We start from the raw sequence: 17,769 nt of genomic DNA, 5'->3' as shown, positions 1-17,769 counted from the left end.
TGCTTCCATTTAGATGATTCATGGATACATTAAATGAAAACAACCTAGTGAGACCCATTAACTCTTCAGGGATCTCTCCAACTATGTGATTGTTTGAAAGGTCCATGGATACGACAAATGGGAGTAATTTGTTGCGATATACAAATTCACGTCCTTTAGTCACAAGTTCAAAGCTTTCCTCATAGTTTATATCGACACCATATTTCACATGTTCCTCAAGCCCGTGATTCACAACCATACCAAAGAATTTGCCGAAACAGCGAGGGATAGGTCCAGTTATATTATTATGTGCCAAGTTTAACACTTGAAGATCAGAGAGTTGGCAGAGCTGTGGAGGAATATCACCATATAACTCATTATAATCAAAAGCCAAAAATTTCAAATTTCGTAGCTTTTCTCCTATCCACGGAGGGATAAAGTTGGTCAATTCATTTTTACCTAGATCTAGGATGTGCAGATATGTCAAATTCTGCATAGATATAGGGAACTTCCCATGAAATTTATTTTTGCGCAAGCGTAAAGAATTGAGTTGTCGAAGGGAACCCAAAGAATTGGGAATTTCACCATATAGACTGTTATTCCACAGATCAAGCACCTCCAATCTATACAAGTCACCCACGCACGAAGGGAGTCCTCCAGATAATTTATTGTTTGAGAGATCAATAAACCGCATGGTCTTTATCTCGCATAAATACGTTGGAATGCCACCGCTCAAACGGTTTTTCGAAAGAAGAAGAACTTCCAATATGGCATTCCTACTTCCATCATTGAGAGGAATATGTCCTGAAAGTGAGTTGTTGGAAAGATCCAACACAACAACATTTGAAGGAAATGGTGTCAACGGACCCTCAAATTCGTTGGAATTCAAAATTAACTCCCTATTCAAACCATAAGATTCTTGGAATTTTGGTAATTTTCCTCTGATCTGGTTGTGTGATATATTCAAGTAGTTGATGTGAGAATACACATTCTCAAACCAATCCGGGATGGTATCTGAGATGCTTGCTTCAGAAATGATTAGCACTTCAACAAGTCTTTGTGTTTGAAGCCATGGAGGAAATTGAGGTCCCAATTCGCAGGATGCCATTCTAATAAATCGGAGTTGAAAAGGAGGAACCCATTGGTTGCCTACCTTCATTTTCAACAAGTTCCAAGACATTGACAATTCCCTCAACATCGTCAGATTGACAAAATGACGTTCAGATACCACACCGGACAATAAATTACTGGAGATATCTAACCTCTCTAACTTTGGAAGTTGTCCAATACTCGAGGGAATGCTTCCATTCAATTGATTATCACTAATATCCAACCATTTCAATGATGACAGTCTTCCAAGTGATATTGGGATCCGACCACTGAACGAGTTGGAACGAAGAAGAAGGTGGTCTAGGTTCTCAAACTCTCCCAAGTGATTTGGCAGAAAGCCACTGAAGTAATTTGATCCAAGATGCAACGCCTTTAAACTTTTTTGGAGGCAAGTAGATGTATTTCTCACAAAAAATGGAACCTCTCCACTGAAATTGTTGTAAGACAAATAGAAGCACTGCAAATTGCAGAGATTCTGGATGGTTCGTGGTATTTCATTTTCTAACTCATTGTAAGAGAGGTCAAGAACAATTAGTTGTGTAATATTGCCCATCTCACTTGGAATTGAACCTTGAAAACTATTTGTAGAGAGGTTAAGGACGGCAAGCGAAGTCAGATTCTCAAGGCAAGGAGGAATTGAACCTAGAAAGGTCATAGAATTGAGGTCCAAATGAGAAAGGCTGTTCAACCGACATACCCAATTAGGCATTAATGAAATATCAAAGAAGTTATTAGAAAGATCAAGGAAGGTGAGAGAGGCCAAACTCCCAATAGCATCAGGAATCGGACCATGTAGAGAATTCATGTGAAGATTGAGATATTGCAACCTTGAGAGGTTTCCAAGATGGTAGGGAACTTGTCCCTCGAAAAACGAATTGGAGAGGTCAAGATGTCTCAAGTTCTTAAGAGAGCCTAAGAAACTTGGCATCTGCTTCATGCTTGAAAAATCATTATTGCTCAAGTTCAAGTAATTCAAATGCTTCAAATCAAGTATGGAAGGATTGATCTCACCTTGCAAGCGTGCTCTCTCGTGATATGTTGTATAATTGTCATAGGTGATGTACATAGCAAGATTGAACAAAATTGGATTGCGTAGATCAAGCTTCAAGACTCTGCCTGTTTTGTTGCTGCAATCCACTCCCGTCCACGTACAACAATCTTCTCCAACCCACGCTGACAGACGGTTTGAATGATCTATGAGGACTTCCCTGAACTTGGTAAGAGCTTTTAGCTCACTCTTGATGCAGCTTACATTTGGAACTTTATCGTGCTGCAACTGAACCGCGGATCCTATGAAAGGAAGAGCTAGTAATATCACAAGAAGAACAATTCCTGAGAGTGTTTTCATAGTTTCTTGTATGCAAAATAGCAAAGTAGAAATGTGAAGATTGAGTTGAAGTGCAGTTGTAATTTGTTAACAAGAATCAAATTATGATGTTTGCAAGACTCCACAAGACTTTTTAAAGTCCAAGTCGATGTGTGCATGCAACGAACAGTTTGAACTAGTAACTAAACTAATAATAGAGCTTGTTGATTGTTGACTCAAGTCTCCGGGACGCGTCTAGGTAATTAGGTACGTAATTGCTTATGCCCCACAAAGTAAAATAATATATGAATTTAAAACATATATTTTGAAGTTGGCTAAGCTAAGGAATTGAATTCCCTGTGCATTCTCAGCCGCCAAACAAAATTCATAAACAAATTTATACACACATATATAAATATATATAATGAAGAGGTACTAACCCCTTGGGAGCAAGAAACAACGCCATTGCCAAGATTGTGAGATTTAAGTGCAGAAGGAACAGGCAAGGTCATTGATGAATCTTCAGCGCAAGTCATTCTTTGCTTCTTCAGAACAGAGACGATTCAAACTCTCAGCCAAAACCCAACTCATAACTGATAAAAAAAATTAAAATAAAAAAAAATACTCCAACTGAAAGGAGATATTGGAGTGATGATCGATTGGTGTTCGGGGGTTTATGTATTACCAAACATGTTTTCAAGAACAATAGTCACTCTTCAGTTTTATCAAAAAAATAAAAAATACCAGTGAGCAAGCAGGACCAAAATTATTACTGTATTATTATTATTTATTTACTTTTAAAAATAAGAAACTGTTCCGAAAAATTGAAATTGAACATGCCCATTTTTTATAATTTCTGCCGTCATTATGATGCATTGACTTGCTATATACTTTATATGTATATGCAGAACTTGAATCCGTACCATTCAGCATTCACTTTGGAAAGCAGAAGATACAAGAATGATTTGGAAATGGCGGAGTAATGTAAGAAGATGCATGATAGAAAATAGGTTGCAGTTTTTGAGTTGATGATCATTGTCCAGCTATCAACATTTCGAGTTTGAGAACAGTCATTTTGTGTAAAAAAATAAAATAAATAAGCTTTCGATTCACTGTTTTCCTCCTACTATCCGCGAGTCTACGACTAATTCTAGACTAATAAATTGCAGAACTACATATTGGATAAAAACTCAATTGATAAAAAAAAAAAAAAAAAAAAATTAGCTTTCGATTCACTGTTTTCCTCCGACTATCCGCAGTCTACGACTAATTCTAGACTAATAAATTGCAGAACTACATATTGGATAAAAAACTCAATTGATATAGCATAATAAGAACTCCATGAAATAACCAAAACTGTTCAGCATCGTCCAACTTTATTATCCAGGACGAGGACGTCCTTTATTCCACTGATCCTCTTTACAGCTCAAAAATCATAGCTGACTGTTAGCTCCACCATGTAATCTGAATCGGCATTTTGGAATTAGATTTTTTTTTTTTTTCCCCGGGAATGTTGCTGATTTTATTAATTCATATAAAACAATAAAGTACAAAGGGAAAAGGGATCAAAAACCACTAAGAAAACTATTCTAACATTATACCCCAGGCTAGAAGAAACACACTGAATAAAAAGAAGTAAAGCTAAAACAACACATTCAAATCAGCTAAGGAGAGTCCCATAGAAGACAACCCTTCTGTGCAGTGCAGTATTCCATAGCTAACTGATTAACAGGAGTCGGAAGACCACCATGTAATCTGTTATTCCTTTCAGACCGTAAACACTAAAAATAGTAATGTAGAAGCATCTAGTAATCCTGCTCTAGCTCTCCATAGAAGAAGACACTGAATCGGAGATGAACCACTGAGTAACTGCACGAAAGGTCCGTAGATGCTGCGCGCAGTCCCTCCCAATTACACAGTTGCATAAACCAGTTCCACAATGGAGAAGCATAGCTGCATGTCTAGAAGATGTGATCATTAGAATCTTCCCCACAGTAATAATTACGACACACACAGGTTAAAGTTAATCCCCTTCTTCGAAGGTTGTAGTACTAGGACTACCAAAATAGAAATCCTAGGTCTACAAACATTCCAAGCTGCTTTAAAATAAAATTTACCATGCTTCCATATATCAGTATCCTGTTTTGGAATTAGAATTGGTCAAACGACTTAATGCATCCCAATTCTAAGGTGTCTATTTGATTTTCTTAAACACAATTCTAAGGTACTTTCTTGGGTAGCTTTAATAGAGTGTAGGATCTGGGACATGTTACATTACCATACACACACAATAAAAATAATTCAAAACAGAGGTAGGAATGAAATGGAGATTGAGAGCCTATTCTTCAAGTTAGCTGATAATTGAGGAAACCCTCCACTATGCTAAGATTGTTAAAATGAGTTTATAGTTTCAGTTTAAGTTCCAAAGGGGAAAATGCAAGAAACACTAAAACAAATTAAGACAGACAAAATAATATGTTCATGAAATACAAAAAGCGTAGATTGGCTAATATACATGTGTGTATTCAAGAGAGAGAGAGACTAACCATTTTAGCATGAAATTTATTTTCCAAAATTATCTTTTCCGAACTTTCTCCGCACCCAAGCTGTCTTCAATGCAATTGTCAATGATAATTTGTTGTACATGTTCTCCACAAGCTGGAAGTATGCATACCTCCAAGATCTTTTGAAATGCAAAATGCCGCAAACTCCTAAGAAGCCAACCAAGAAACCAGGTCCGATTCCTGCATAGAACCACAGAATTTCCGACTCATCTCCACCTTTACTCTCGTGAACAGGCTCATGAGCATTAGACAATTCATCAACTGAGCAACTCTTCAAGGGTGGTGGTCCACAAAGTCCATTGTTGCCCATGTATATAGATGCATCTTCAAGGGTTTGCAGTTGATATCCTGTTGGTATCCTCCCTGATAAATTATTACATGACAGGTTTAAGCGGCTTAGATAGTACAAAGCAGACAAGCTTTGAGGAATTGAACCGGAAAGTTCATTTCTGGACAAATCAAGAGATTGCAATTGTTCCAAACGGCCAATATTCTCCGGAATCCTTCCTTTAAGATGATTTCCAGCTACATTTAAACTCACCAACCCAGAAAGATTCATCAACTCTTCTGGAATGTTCCCAACTAAATGATTATTTGAAAGATCTATGGATGTGAGAAGTGAGAGGATTTTGGTAAATTCAAATTCTCTTCCTTTCATAGAGTCTAATATGCTTTCTCTGTAATTTATATCCACACCATATTCCTCATATTCCTCTAGTCTGTGATCAAAAACCATGGCAGTGAAGCTACCAAAACAAGGCGGAATATCCCCAGTGATATTATTGTGCGCCAAGTTTAACAGTTGAAGATTGAAGAGATTGCAGAGTGCAGAAATATCACCATAAAAGTTATTCGATTTAAGATTCAAAAATTTTAGGTAACTGAGCTTTTCTCCAATCCATGGAGGTATGATATCAGTGAACCCATTTTCACTTAGATCGAGAATGTGCAGATATGCCAAATTCTGTAGAGACAAAGGGAGCTCTCCGTGGAACTTGTTGCCGCGCAAGTGTAAAGAATTAAGTTGCTGCAGGGAACCCAAAGAACTAGGCATTTCACCATATAGACTGTTATTCGACAGATCAAGCACCTCTAGTCGATACAAGTCTCCCATGCACCAAGGAAGTTTCCCTGATAATTTATTTTTTGAGAGATCAATAAATCGCATGGTTGTTATCTTGCACAAATATGTCGGAATGCCACCACTCAATTGGTTATTTGAGAGAGTAAGAATTTCCAATCTGACATTCCTGTTATCAATTTGAGGAATATACCCTGAAAGTGAATTGTTGGAGAGATCTAACAAAACAACATTTGAAGGGAACAGTGTTAACCGCCCCTCAAATTTGTTAGAATTCAAAATTAACTCCCTATTGGTACCATTAGACTCTAGAAATTTCGGCACTTCTCCAATGATCTGGTTGTGGGATATATCCAAATAGTTAGTATGAGAATACACATTCTCAAACCAATCCGGGATGGTATCCGAGATGCCTGCATTAGAAATGATCAACTCCTCAACATTACTTTGTGTTCGTAGCCAAGCAGGAAATTGTTGTCCGAGTTTGCAGGATGCCATTTTGATATATTTTAGTTGAAAAGGAGGAATCCATTGGGTGCTCACATCCACAGCCAACAAGTTTGAAGACATGGACAATTCATTTAAGTTGATGAGATTGGAAAAGTGAGATTCTGATACCACACCATCTAAAGAATTGCTAGAGATGTCTAACCTCAGTAGCTTTGAAAGTTGTCCAACACTCGTAGGAATGTTTCCATTTAACTGATTATCACTAAAATCTAACCATTTCAATGATGATAGTCTTCCAAGTGACGCTGGGATTGGACCACTAAATGAGTTGGAATAAAGAAGAAGATACTCTAGATTCTCAAATTCACCTAACTGATTTGGCAAAAAACCACTAAACTGATTTGATCCAAGACGCAACTCCTTTAATTTACTTCTGAGGCAAGTGGATGTATTTCCCCCCAGAATTGGAATATTTCCCCTGAATTTGTTATTGGACAAATCAAAGATGTGCAAGTTGCAGAGATTCATCAAAGTGCGTGGTACTTCACCTTCTAACTCATTGTTAGAGAGGTCAAGGAAAGTAAGCCGTGTGGCATTTCCCATTTCACTTGGAATTGAACCTAGAAAACTATTTGAAGATAAATCAAGGATTTCAAGAGAGGACAATCTTTCAAGAGTATCAGGAATTGGACCATCAAAAGAGTTCATGTGAAGATCGAGATATTGCAAGCTGGAGAGGTTTCCAAATTGACGGGGAATCTTTCCCCCTAAAGCAGCATTCGAGAGATTAAGGTGCCTCAGATTCGTAAGGGAGCCTAAGAATTTCAGAATTTGGGTTCCTGAAAAATCATTATTACTCAAGTCTATATAATGCAAATGACTCAAGTTGAGTATAGAAGGATTTATCTGACCTTGCAAGTGCATATTATGTAGATCAAGCTTCACAACCTTGCCTGTTCTATTACTGCAACTCACTCCTGTCCACGTACAGCAGTCTTCTCCATCCCACGATGACAAATGGTTGGAATTATCTATTAGGGAACCCCTGAACTTGATGAGAGCATTTATTTCACTCTCGATGCAGCTTACATATGAGTCTCCATTCTGCTGCAGCCCAACTCCGAATCTTTCTATGAAAAGAAGAGTAAATAGAATCACAAGAACAGTTCTAGTTGGTGTTCTCATGACTTGTTGAATGCAGAATAACTTGGTGGAAAATGGAAATGTTGAAGATTGAAATGTAAGTGTAGCTCCAAACAAGAATTTATAATCCTATAGGGCAAGACTGGTTGACTTCTAAAGCCCCTGGTATCCATTAATCATATTGTAGCAGTTCGAAGCCAAGGTTCGCAGCAACATCGCTTTTGCTTTTTCAATAGTAATTATGACAGACCTCTTCAGTCAGCATTGGCTTTATGAAGTATTAGTCCAGTCATGAACGGTCATTATCTCTTCTTTGCTCCAAAATCTTGTAGACTTTGGGAGCGTGCTGCTACCATTTCGTGTCCTTGGGTTTAAATAATTGATAGCTCTGTGTCTAGGAAGGTGCCTTGTTAGGGACTTGATTTTTCTAATCTTAAGGTTGATTTATTTATTTTTCCGCGGACAATGGTGGTTCCGGACTTATTAGACTACTTCATAGTCTACCACGGGATACATCATACATGACGGACTCTCTCCTCCCACATGCTAATCAAATATGCTACAAAGTACGATACGAGCCGAGCCGAGCCGAGTAAAGTAGAGGCCTGTTCGAGCTCAGCTTGGTAGTCTAGCAAGTGGTCGAACTCAACCTGAGATCCTACGAACTCGATTTGGTACCGTCCACTAAGCGTTTCGAACTTCGCTATATATATATATATATATATATATATATATATATATATATATATTACATAGAACCGCACATATATATGCAGAAATTTACAAACAAATTAAACATCTAAGCATATTTATATACATGCTCGTATCTAATCGTTTCACGGAGTTGTGATCTTGATCATCACTATCGATCTCCGATTTCCTTTATTTGTTTCCATTATAAGGCACGTGCAAAGTTTCTGGTCGACCATCAACACAATATGAGAGAGGATGAGTTCAGATATTTGAAATCAACCGAGTGTGTGAGTCAGAGAGCTAACTTTCAGGCTTCAGCATTGACGGAGCGTCGCCGGGTAATTCTCCGACCGTGGGATGGAAGCTTGATCGCTTGGATACGGCTAATTTTTGTTGCAAGGGATGAAAATGTCAGATGATGGTATATAGGATGGGCTTGAACTATTGGGCTTTTAAAGTGAATGAAGCTATTTGGGTTGGGTTGCTATGTTTAAATATACCAAAACGTTAAAGTTAAAATTAATTGGGCCTAAAAATCATATATTGTGTGTGTATATCCCTACATAATTATATATATTTTAAAAGCTGATACGTGATCATATCTATAATAAAATGGGCCTAAAAATTAAATAAATACTCATCTCATCAAAGTCATCGGACTAACTTAACCTATAGTGTTCTCAAAGGCATAGCGATATTGGTAGGAATTCGAGATTTAAGTTTTTGAGGTTTTACTTTTGAATCGCACTCCTAACTTGAATAGTGCTTGTGTTATGAAGTTTATACACACACGTACTCTAAAAAAAACTTAACCTGCAATTTCTTTTCCTGCATACGTATAATTTATCTATTGTATGACAATCATTGAATTTCAAGTACACCATCATATACTCAAATTGCATCCATATTCATAAATTATGTTCACAGCATTGAAAGAAAAAAAAAATCATTTTAAGACCCAAATAATATAGTCATGCATTGGTTTGGACTCAATCTTCTGACATATATGGACACAAAATTATGTTTCATTTAAAGAAAATGATAATTTTGACGACTCCTATCTAACGACTTTATACCAACTCAAGTAAGATCGATGTGACAAGCCACGTAATACCACGTTTTAATCACAAACTTTGGATTTTCTTCTCCCCCAATTTTCTCACTATTAGTGCTATTAGACCCAACTTTAAAAACCGTGGCCAGCCACGTGTTAAAACTTAAATGACTGTGGGCCAAATTTAAAACCAAATTATATCAATCCATTCCTTTGCATCTTAATCTGAAGAAACATGCTTCAATTAAAAAAAATAAATATAAATAATAGAAAATTCTCAAAAAAAAAAAAAAATTGAAATCTCATATGTGAATTTATGTTTATGTAATATATTTTACGATTTTTTAAGATGGATTTTGTGAAATAAAATGGGCCTCTTCATTCATGAAGCTTTCGTGTGTATGTGTAATAGCATAAATTTACCATATAAATAACTCTGGAACAATTTGCCAGAAGCCTAAGTTGTTGGAGGTCGTCGAAAGCTTGCTGAGGTTGCCGGAAGCTTCTCAAGAGGGTTTTCAGTTCAGCCCTAGATTTTGAGTATCGTTATTTTTTGTAATCCTAATTGCTTCCGAATGTGAATTTTCAACCTTAGATTTTTCTCAATGAGAGAGAATGGAAATATGTTGCAATTTCAAAGTGGCAAAATTAGAAATTAGTGACCAAAGTTTAAAAATGGAAAATATTATACTTCACGAATTTTAATTGATGAACAATACGTAAGTCCTCACTAGTAAGGATCTACATCATACTTACTATCGATGTGAACCAATAATAAATGAATATGTCATCTTTAACTACCAAATCAAATGTGAAAATCAGAGATGGTGATTTGTGTATTTTAAAAGTAATATTTTTAATATAGGAAAAATTTTAATATATGAAGGAGAGAAAAAATAACAAAACTTATAAATCTGGAATCTAAACTCTAATATAACTTAAAAACTTGAATTCAATCTTGCTATAATATATCTTCGTTTGGGATACTCTTTCTATTAAATTTATAAATAATTTAAACTAGAAGTTATATATTTTTACCATAACTGAGTGATTTCTTTCTGGTGAGTAAAAAGTTAAAACCTTAATTTTTACATAATTAAAATAATATTTTCTAATTACAATTAAATTTTAAAGAAATACACAAAAAAGATATAGAGTTGTTGAAAAACATAGAAAGTGCTTGAGAGAATATATGTATACACACTTGTATATATATTAAAAAGATTAGTAAAGGAAAGTAAATTAACCATAGAGAGAAAACATATTGTAATTATTTGTTCTTTCTTTTTTCTCGTTTAGTTCGATTTGTTAAAATAGGAAATACAAATCTTTTATAACGTAATATGTATTAAACTAGAGAACATTAATATTTTTTTAGCTATGACCAAAAAAATAATAATAAGAAAAAACAAATTAACTATCGCCACATTAGATTCAAGATTACATCTTTATATTTATTTGATTTATATTGAGTCATGTTGTTGGATTGCAAACTAGTTCATTTGGCAACCCGCTGGTATATTACAGTATGGTGTCAAACATGGCTCTGCCATGACTTCCCGAACCTCGATTGGGTTTTTTTTTTTTTATTTTATTGTTCGTGAAATGTGAATCTAAAATTGCTTTATGGTTCTTTTTGTTTGCATTATTGGGTATAATAGAGCTATAAGTGGAAATCCATACTAATTTGAGTTTCAAATGGTTGATTAGACTGAATTTTCTTCTTGTTTTTAACTATTCTTCTATCAATTGTTGGCATTTTCTTAATCCAAGGTGGAAAAGCAGTACTAACGGTACGTTTAGCATGCGTTATGATATTATTTTTTTAATATTAGTATTCAAATTTAGGCTCATATTGCGTTTGAAATGGATGATATTAATTTGAAATAATTCATAACATATTATTATTATTTTTTGTCCAAACCCATTTATCAAATTGTTGATATTGTGTGTTTTGGTATTGTAGCGGATGAACTAAAGTAAATTTATAAATTTTTCAAAATAAATTTTCGTTACCAAACATAATTCCGACACATCGCATGCCCAAACGGCAAAATTCCTAATTAACTTTTAAATTTGGTAATTATTCATAATTTTGTAAATTTCATGGTTTTGGTATATTATTTTTTTTTCCTCCTCTTAGAGCATTTGTATTGGCTCTACAATAGTCAATACACACATCATTTAAGTTATGAGTATAGTTCAAAAGAAAGATTTCAAGAACTTATCTTCCGGATCCCTCTTAATACGGTTATGCCCCTGAGCATGGTATATCAATTTTATTTAATCTTTGTTACTTCTTCTTCTTTTTTCTTTTCTTTTCTTCTTTTTTTTTTTTTTTTTCTGTACAAGATCAAAAAAGAATATCTTATGTGGAAAAAAAAAAAAAAAAAGTGGATAATAAATGTATGATATGCTATTAATTGTCTGTTCTTCCATGTGTATTAAGAATGATTCTTTAATTGCAAATGATCCAATACATAGAATCAGAACAATTAACATTTTAGATTAAAAAAAAAAAAAAAAAGATTCGGCTAGGAAACATTTACATTAAATTATAGACAAAGGATAATTTTTTTTTATTGTGACCAGAAAATCAAAGATCATAATAGAAGTATTATAATTGTAACTTTATGAAAAATACTTTTCATTCTCACCACAGTAGTTAAACTGTCAAACTAAGTTGGGCAATTAGTTTCAATTGGAGATATATATATATATTAATTTATTTGAAATGTTAAATTAGTTTAGTTGTTTTTTAAGTTAAGTTAAATTAGTTTAGTTTTCTTATAATTTGGACTCATAACACTGTTTGTTACACCTTTTTCTTCTTATGTTATTTTCCCGGGAAAAAAAAGTAGGTTCCAAAATTTTAGAAAAGTTGATTTTGCAACCACCTCGTCTTCAACCGTTTTCCGTCTCTCTCTCTTACATTCATCTAAATCTGAGATTTCAATATCTGCATCTGAAGAAGTTCTGGATCCACTAACATTATTCTATTTCCATTCTCTCCTTTTATTCTTCGTATTTTACACAAAACTCAGGTCAGATCAGATCAGATCTTCACCGCATTCGATCCATAATGGCAAGATTGGAGAGTTTGATCGGACTCGTCAATAGAATCCAACGAGCCTGCACTGTCTTGGGTGATCATGGAGGCCAAGGAATGTCCCTCTGGGAAGCTCTTCCTTCGGTGGCCGTCGTCGGAGGCCAGGTCGGTCACTCTTTCCTTTCAATGTCTTCTGCATTTTCTGATTTCTCTGCTTTGGTTTCCTCTCAATCGATTGTTTTGGTGGGAATTAGAGTTCCGGGAAATCGTCGGTGCTGGAAAGTGTCGTTGGAAGAGATTTTCTGCCTCGTGGATCTGGTAATTCTCGTTTATCTATGTTTGGATCTGTGTTTGATATTTATGTACTGTCTAATGTTGATTATTTAGTTATGCATTATTGTTTTTCGATGAGAAAATGAAGGGAAAAGAGGTGTAAATTAATATTCTTTAAATCCCTAAACTCCACATTATGAAGTTGTTGGGTCAATTGGGCTGAGCTTTTCAGTTTTTTAAGAAACAGAATTTCTTTTTCTTCATGTTTCTCTTTGTTATCATCACAACCAAACACAATGTTAGAAATTTTTTAGGCATTAAAATTCATGCAGCCATTACCTATTGCTATTTGCTTCAATATCAAATTGGATTGACTGCCATTTTTCTGCGAATTTCAAACCAAAAAAGCCCCTTTTCCCATCAGTAGCAGTCATGATTTATAGTCATGACAACTCGATCGTGAAAAATAGAATGTTCTTTTTCTTTAACCATAGTTTGTTTTCACTTTGATTTCTTAAAATGTAAGGTATTGTTACAAGGAGACCATTGGTGTTGCAACTACATAAGATGGAAGGGGGAACTGAATATGCAGAATTTCTTCATGCACCAAAAAGGAAGTTTACTGATTTTGGTGAGCTGAATTTTGAGAAACATCTTCTTTTCTTGGGTTTGACATATATGTGTATGCATGTGTTTGTGTAATGTTGAAATGATGATTTTTGTGTTCCTAAATTTGCAATTTACTTTCTATTTGAAATGAAGTTTCTTGCTTTACCGGTCACTGTGTTTTTTGTTAGACTTAAAAACTGGGTTATTTACAGTTCAAAGAGAGACAACTGAAATGAATCCGTAACACGTTTAAGAAGAGATCCTCCATTTATTATACTTAATTGTTTATGAAAATGGCTTTTTGCCACAAACAATGGTGTTTGGATACTAGTATGGCATGAGACTTGAGAATGAGAATGGGGCATGGTGGACTCTTTTCAACGTGAATGTAATATTCTAAATTAAAGATCAAAGTTTTTTCTGAGTTTTTTGACGCAGTAAACTTACCTGCATAACTGCAACATACAGATTAATCTATCTTTAATAGCTCGAATTGTACCTTTTATCTTCCCTGCTTAACCGTGTCTAGAAATTAGGTCTCTCATTGAATATCAGTAGTTCTGTACTATCAATGTATCCGTGACTGTAGGTACCTGACTTAATGCTTCATTTTGTGAGAAGGTGGCATACATCACCTCACCATCACCATGTGGCACCGAGGTGGCAGCCAGTGACTTGCCCCTCTGCCTCATAACATCTCCAAGAAAGTCTCTATGTGGGATTAGTGATAAAAGTTACATTAGAGACAATTATATTCGGTCCACGGCCACACCTACGCTTTCCTACACATCTACACATGGTATCTCCAATAGGAACAACATCCATGGTTTATCACTCCTACACATGGCATATGTATGAATCATTTTGGTTCCCATCGCTGACCAAGCAAGATTTGATTGATTTTTCTTCCTTTTGTTAGATTTCCTGAATTCGTTATTCAGTTACGACTTAATTACCACACAACCTTAAGACTACTGGTCGAGGTGAAGGCATCCCTACGTGCAAATCTACATCATGACTTCAGGAAACTTGACAGCACCATTCTCTGACTCTGCAGTCCAATAATCTAGCTGTCTTATGCCTTCTCGGCAGACTTTTGTTTAACAGACTTATATTGTCATTGACAGGCATAATTTTGATCTCCAATACATCTGTTGTCTTCACCTTTCATACAGGTTTTTATCTGTGGTAGGTTTACTGCCCCAATGTGGCTCGATTCAGCATTTTTCTGACCGTGCACAGCCTATTTCCACAGATAGTCTCTGATCTTCTTATTATTATCTTTTATCTTCTCCGTAGGCATATCCATACAAGCCTGATTGCAGACAGACCTTGCTACCTTCTCCATAGGTACATATGATAATTTAATGGGACCCCTGCCTTCTCCATGAACACACATATGAGATTGAAAGTTGTCTTCTCCTTAGACACCCTTTGTTGCCTTCTTCAGATATACCTGAAACAAAAACCACTGCATCCTGATACACTTCACACATTGCATAGGTTGAGAGAAGGACATTGTGTATAGCTCGGTGTGTGGCTATTAATGTGGCTACCTCTTGGTATGCGGTCATGTGATATCCCACTTTCCAGCTATCGATGTGGCCTATCTCGTGGTTGTGGACATGTCATAATAACCCACTGGGATTTTAGAAGAATTTTGCTTGGTGGCCAAAGTTCAGTGGAGTTGACCTCCACTTGAGGTCTACAAACACCTTGACCTGAATTATCAAGGGATATATCGCATGTTGCATGATTCTAGGATGATATCTGCTCTCTATGACTGGGTAATTCCTTATTAGACCAACTCGGTAGAGGTGTCCACTGCTGAACCCCATTGACACATCGACTGAAGGCATCCCATTGGACCACAACAAAGTTGACTTAAGATATCGGCTGCCTCGGCCCCACCTGGTGCCACTCTATGGCTGTGAAGCTGCCCGCTGCTAGTCATTCAAGGCACAAAGTTTTATAGCACATTAACAATTTCTTGGAGGCAATTGGTTAATCTACAGAATATTCTGTTTTCAAATTTTATTTTTTGTCTTGTTCCCTTGAGAATTGAGATTGGCTAATTAATAATAATGCACTGAATGGCTAACGGAGCTGTGGGCTCTTGATAGGATTGTGGTAGAAAGAAATGTATATGTTCATATGGGTTTGCACCACCTTGCTTATGTCCACTAAGATTGAGTACCTCCATCTCCTTACCACTTGGAAGTTATGAATAGGCTTACTCCAATACAGAGTGGGACTCTATTTCCAGAAAACAAACTAGAAAAGGAATTCATTCTTCTGTGACTGATTTGACAACCAGTACATAGAAAGAAGGGCTTCCTACTATTTCTTCCCCAAAAGTAGTTCTCATTGTTACAGGCCACTCGTGCTAATTACTTCACTACCTCATTTTTTTTTTTTTTCTTGGTCCATATTTTCATTGCAATTATAATAAACCAGTCTAGTATTTCTATATGTTTGATCTATTTTCCAGTTATTACAAACTTACAGTACTTAGGAGTTGGAGGTTTGATTCTGGTGATGGCACAAGATTTAAGCACTTGACATTTGTCATTATTCATCACTGATTTATCTTGTCTATTCTAGTATATGTAATGAATCCACTGAGTCTCTTGTCCGTGTTCTGTTAATATTCTGATGGAGGAAACTCTTAATGAACACCTAAATCAATTAAGCGGATAAACTCATAAATCAGCTTATGTACGAAACTTCTGACTGACTGGCATCATTTTTTCCTTTTACTCAAGTAATATCATCCTGAAATGATTCTGCTTATCAGACTGTATTCAGCGGTGACTTTTTTTCATCCAAGTTTATGAAGCTAGGCGTGCTCTATAATTATCTTTACTCTTCTTTGTTTGAATACATAGTAAAGTTTTATAACTGATTTGAAATACAATTATGCATCTATTGATGAACACTAATTTTATTTATTTATTTTTGCTTATGCAGCTGCTGTGCGTAAGGAGATCCAAGATGAAACAGATCGTATAACTGGGAAGTCTAAGCAGATCTCTAATATTCCAATTCACTTGAGCATACATTCTCCAAATGGTGTGTATTCACTCTGCTCTTATCTAGTACCCGAGTCTTGGTTTGTATCACTGAACAGTAATGTTATACTGAATATTTGAACTATATCTGTTTATTGTATATGCTTCTTTTATATCTTATCCTGATACTTGCGATGGTACCTGCAACTCAACTGAATGTGCTTTATCCCTTTATGGGTCATCTGCAAAAATATTATTATGCCACTCTGTTTATTCTAGGGCCACACGTCCTTTTGAGCCATGTCATTCTTTCCTCCTCTTTTCCCTGTTCAGTAAACAACCATGTTATTCCTCACTGCTCCAATCCATGTTCTTTTTGTTTTTTCCTTCATCCTCGTAACACCCACAACATGGACAATGCAACCACTCTTCTTGCGGATGCAACCACTTATATGATCATGTTTGCATGAATCTTGTTTCTTTTGAAAATACTGATGTTCTCTCCCTCTCTCAGTTCATATTAAATATAGAAATATCTATTAAATTCTTTTAATTATCTTAATTTCTATTTACACCTGTATTGAAAGATATAGGGTTTATGTTTCACTATTTTATTGAACATATCCATTCAGAGTCAAGGTTCTGTGCCATTATAGCTCTTATTGGCATAGAGACCCAATCATACTACCAAATGCGTATAAAGCTGGGGGCCGGATTATAGCCAGTCCACCCCTCCTACCACTCTGAATTGATGGGAAAACCTTGGGCAATGGTATTTGGTAATGTTCATCAACATGTGTTCTAGACTCTAATTATATCAAATGGAAACAAAATATGGCACAAAGAAGTAAATTTTGCTGCTTATTTAGCAGTGTGTATGTTTGTTTTTCTATTTTCCCTTTCTTTTCTGTTCCTTCCCTTGTCATGTTACTGAACCGTGTATTCCATTAAGGCTGTTGGTGTTCTTTCACATTTATTTATCATGTCTTTGCCGTGGATATAGGTCTGCTCTCCTATAGGGCTATACAATTCTTTCTACTGCAGTAACTTCTACATAATAAGTCTTTTACCCCTCAGGGCAGTCTGATATTATTTCAAGGAGTTATGTACTAGAGTTTGTCAATTCTTTTAAGTTGTGTGCCTTTAAAATTAACAAACAATAATCTTGGAGAAGACGCTACAATGTGATATTACTGAGATCACAATCAAGGCAGAATCCCAAAAATTATTATAAATATCTATCTTGACCAACATAATTTTTCTTCAATCTGCATTCTCATTTGCAGAGTGAACCTACCATGCTTCTAGTTTAGCCTCTTCTGTCCAGCATAATGTAATAAAAAAGCTGACAGATATATTGTGTTCCATTATTTTTGTAACAAATTCAAACCTGCTAGATCCATGTTCGCATGGAAGTGGAATTATGATGGTCATTATGCTATTGTCA

General features: G+C 35.6%; 3 protein-coding genes across 4 annotated transcripts in view; 1 reads left to right on the top strand and 2 right to left on the bottom strand.

Moving 5' to 3' along the window:
• Positions 1-29: 29 nt before the first annotated feature.
• LOC132304607 (receptor-like protein EIX2) lies at positions 30-2,437 on the bottom strand. Its single transcript, XM_059802359.1, has 2 exons — positions 143-2,437; positions 30-44 (listed from the first exon to the last, which is right to left on the bottom strand). The coding sequence occupies exons 1-2, from the start codon at positions 2,435-2,437 to the stop codon at positions 30-32; spliced, it is 2,310 nt and encodes a 769-aa protein (XP_059658342.1).
• A 940-nt stretch (positions 2,438-3,377) lies between these two features.
• Positions 3,378-7,852, bottom strand: LOC132302470 (receptor-like protein EIX2). Of its 2 annotated transcripts, none has more exons than XM_059799349.1 (2): positions 4,942-7,852; positions 3,378-4,356 (listed from the first exon to the last, which is right to left on the bottom strand). In XM_059799349.1, exon 1 carries the CDS (start codon positions 7,673-7,675, stop codon positions 4,958-4,960), a length of 2,718 nt encoding a protein of 905 aa, XP_059655332.1. In that variant the 5' UTR covers positions 7,676-7,852; the 3' UTR covers positions 3,378-4,356; positions 4,942-4,957. The 2 variants fall into 2 exon arrangements, with proteins under 2 accessions (XP_059655332.1, XP_059655333.1); XM_059799350.1 differs by having other exon boundaries at positions 3,378-4,348.
• Positions 7,853-12,219: 4,367 nt separating this feature from the next.
• Positions 12,220-17,769, top strand: part of LOC132302469 (phragmoplastin DRP1C) — a 32,049-nt gene continuing 26,499 nt past the window's right edge. The window contains exons 1-4 of the mRNA XM_059799348.1: positions 12,220-12,594; positions 12,684-12,747; positions 13,229-13,333; positions 16,282-16,383. Of these exons, the coding sequence (XP_059655331.1) occupies positions 12,463-12,594; positions 12,684-12,747; positions 13,229-13,333; positions 16,282-16,383 (403 nt within the window). The 5' untranslated portion in view covers positions 12,220-12,462. The remainder of the gene's footprint in view (positions 12,595-12,683; positions 12,748-13,228; positions 13,334-16,281; positions 16,384-17,769) is intronic.

This window comes from Cornus florida, unplaced genomic scaffold (assembly GCF_030987335.1).
Source record: "Cornus florida cultivar Cherokee Brave unplaced genomic scaffold, ASM3098733v1 CherokeeBrave_3.0.0_Hap2_Chr04, whole genome shotgun sequence".
In the NCBI taxonomy this organism is placed as follows: Eukaryota; Viridiplantae; Streptophyta; class Magnoliopsida; order Cornales; family Cornaceae; genus Cornus; species Cornus florida.
Note: the sequence above shows the minus strand (reverse complement) of the source record. Positions and strands in the feature narration are given on the sequence as shown.

What these genes read in the sequence shown, in the direction of transcription:
- LOC132304607 (XM_059802359.1), bottom strand. Translation starts at nt 2,437, where the DNA reads ATGAAAACACTCTCAGGAATTGTTCTTCTTGTGATATTACTAGCTCTT.
- LOC132302470 (XM_059799349.1), bottom strand. Translation starts at nt 7,675, where the DNA reads ATGAGAACACCAACTAGAACTGTTCTTGTGATTCTATTTACTCTTCTT.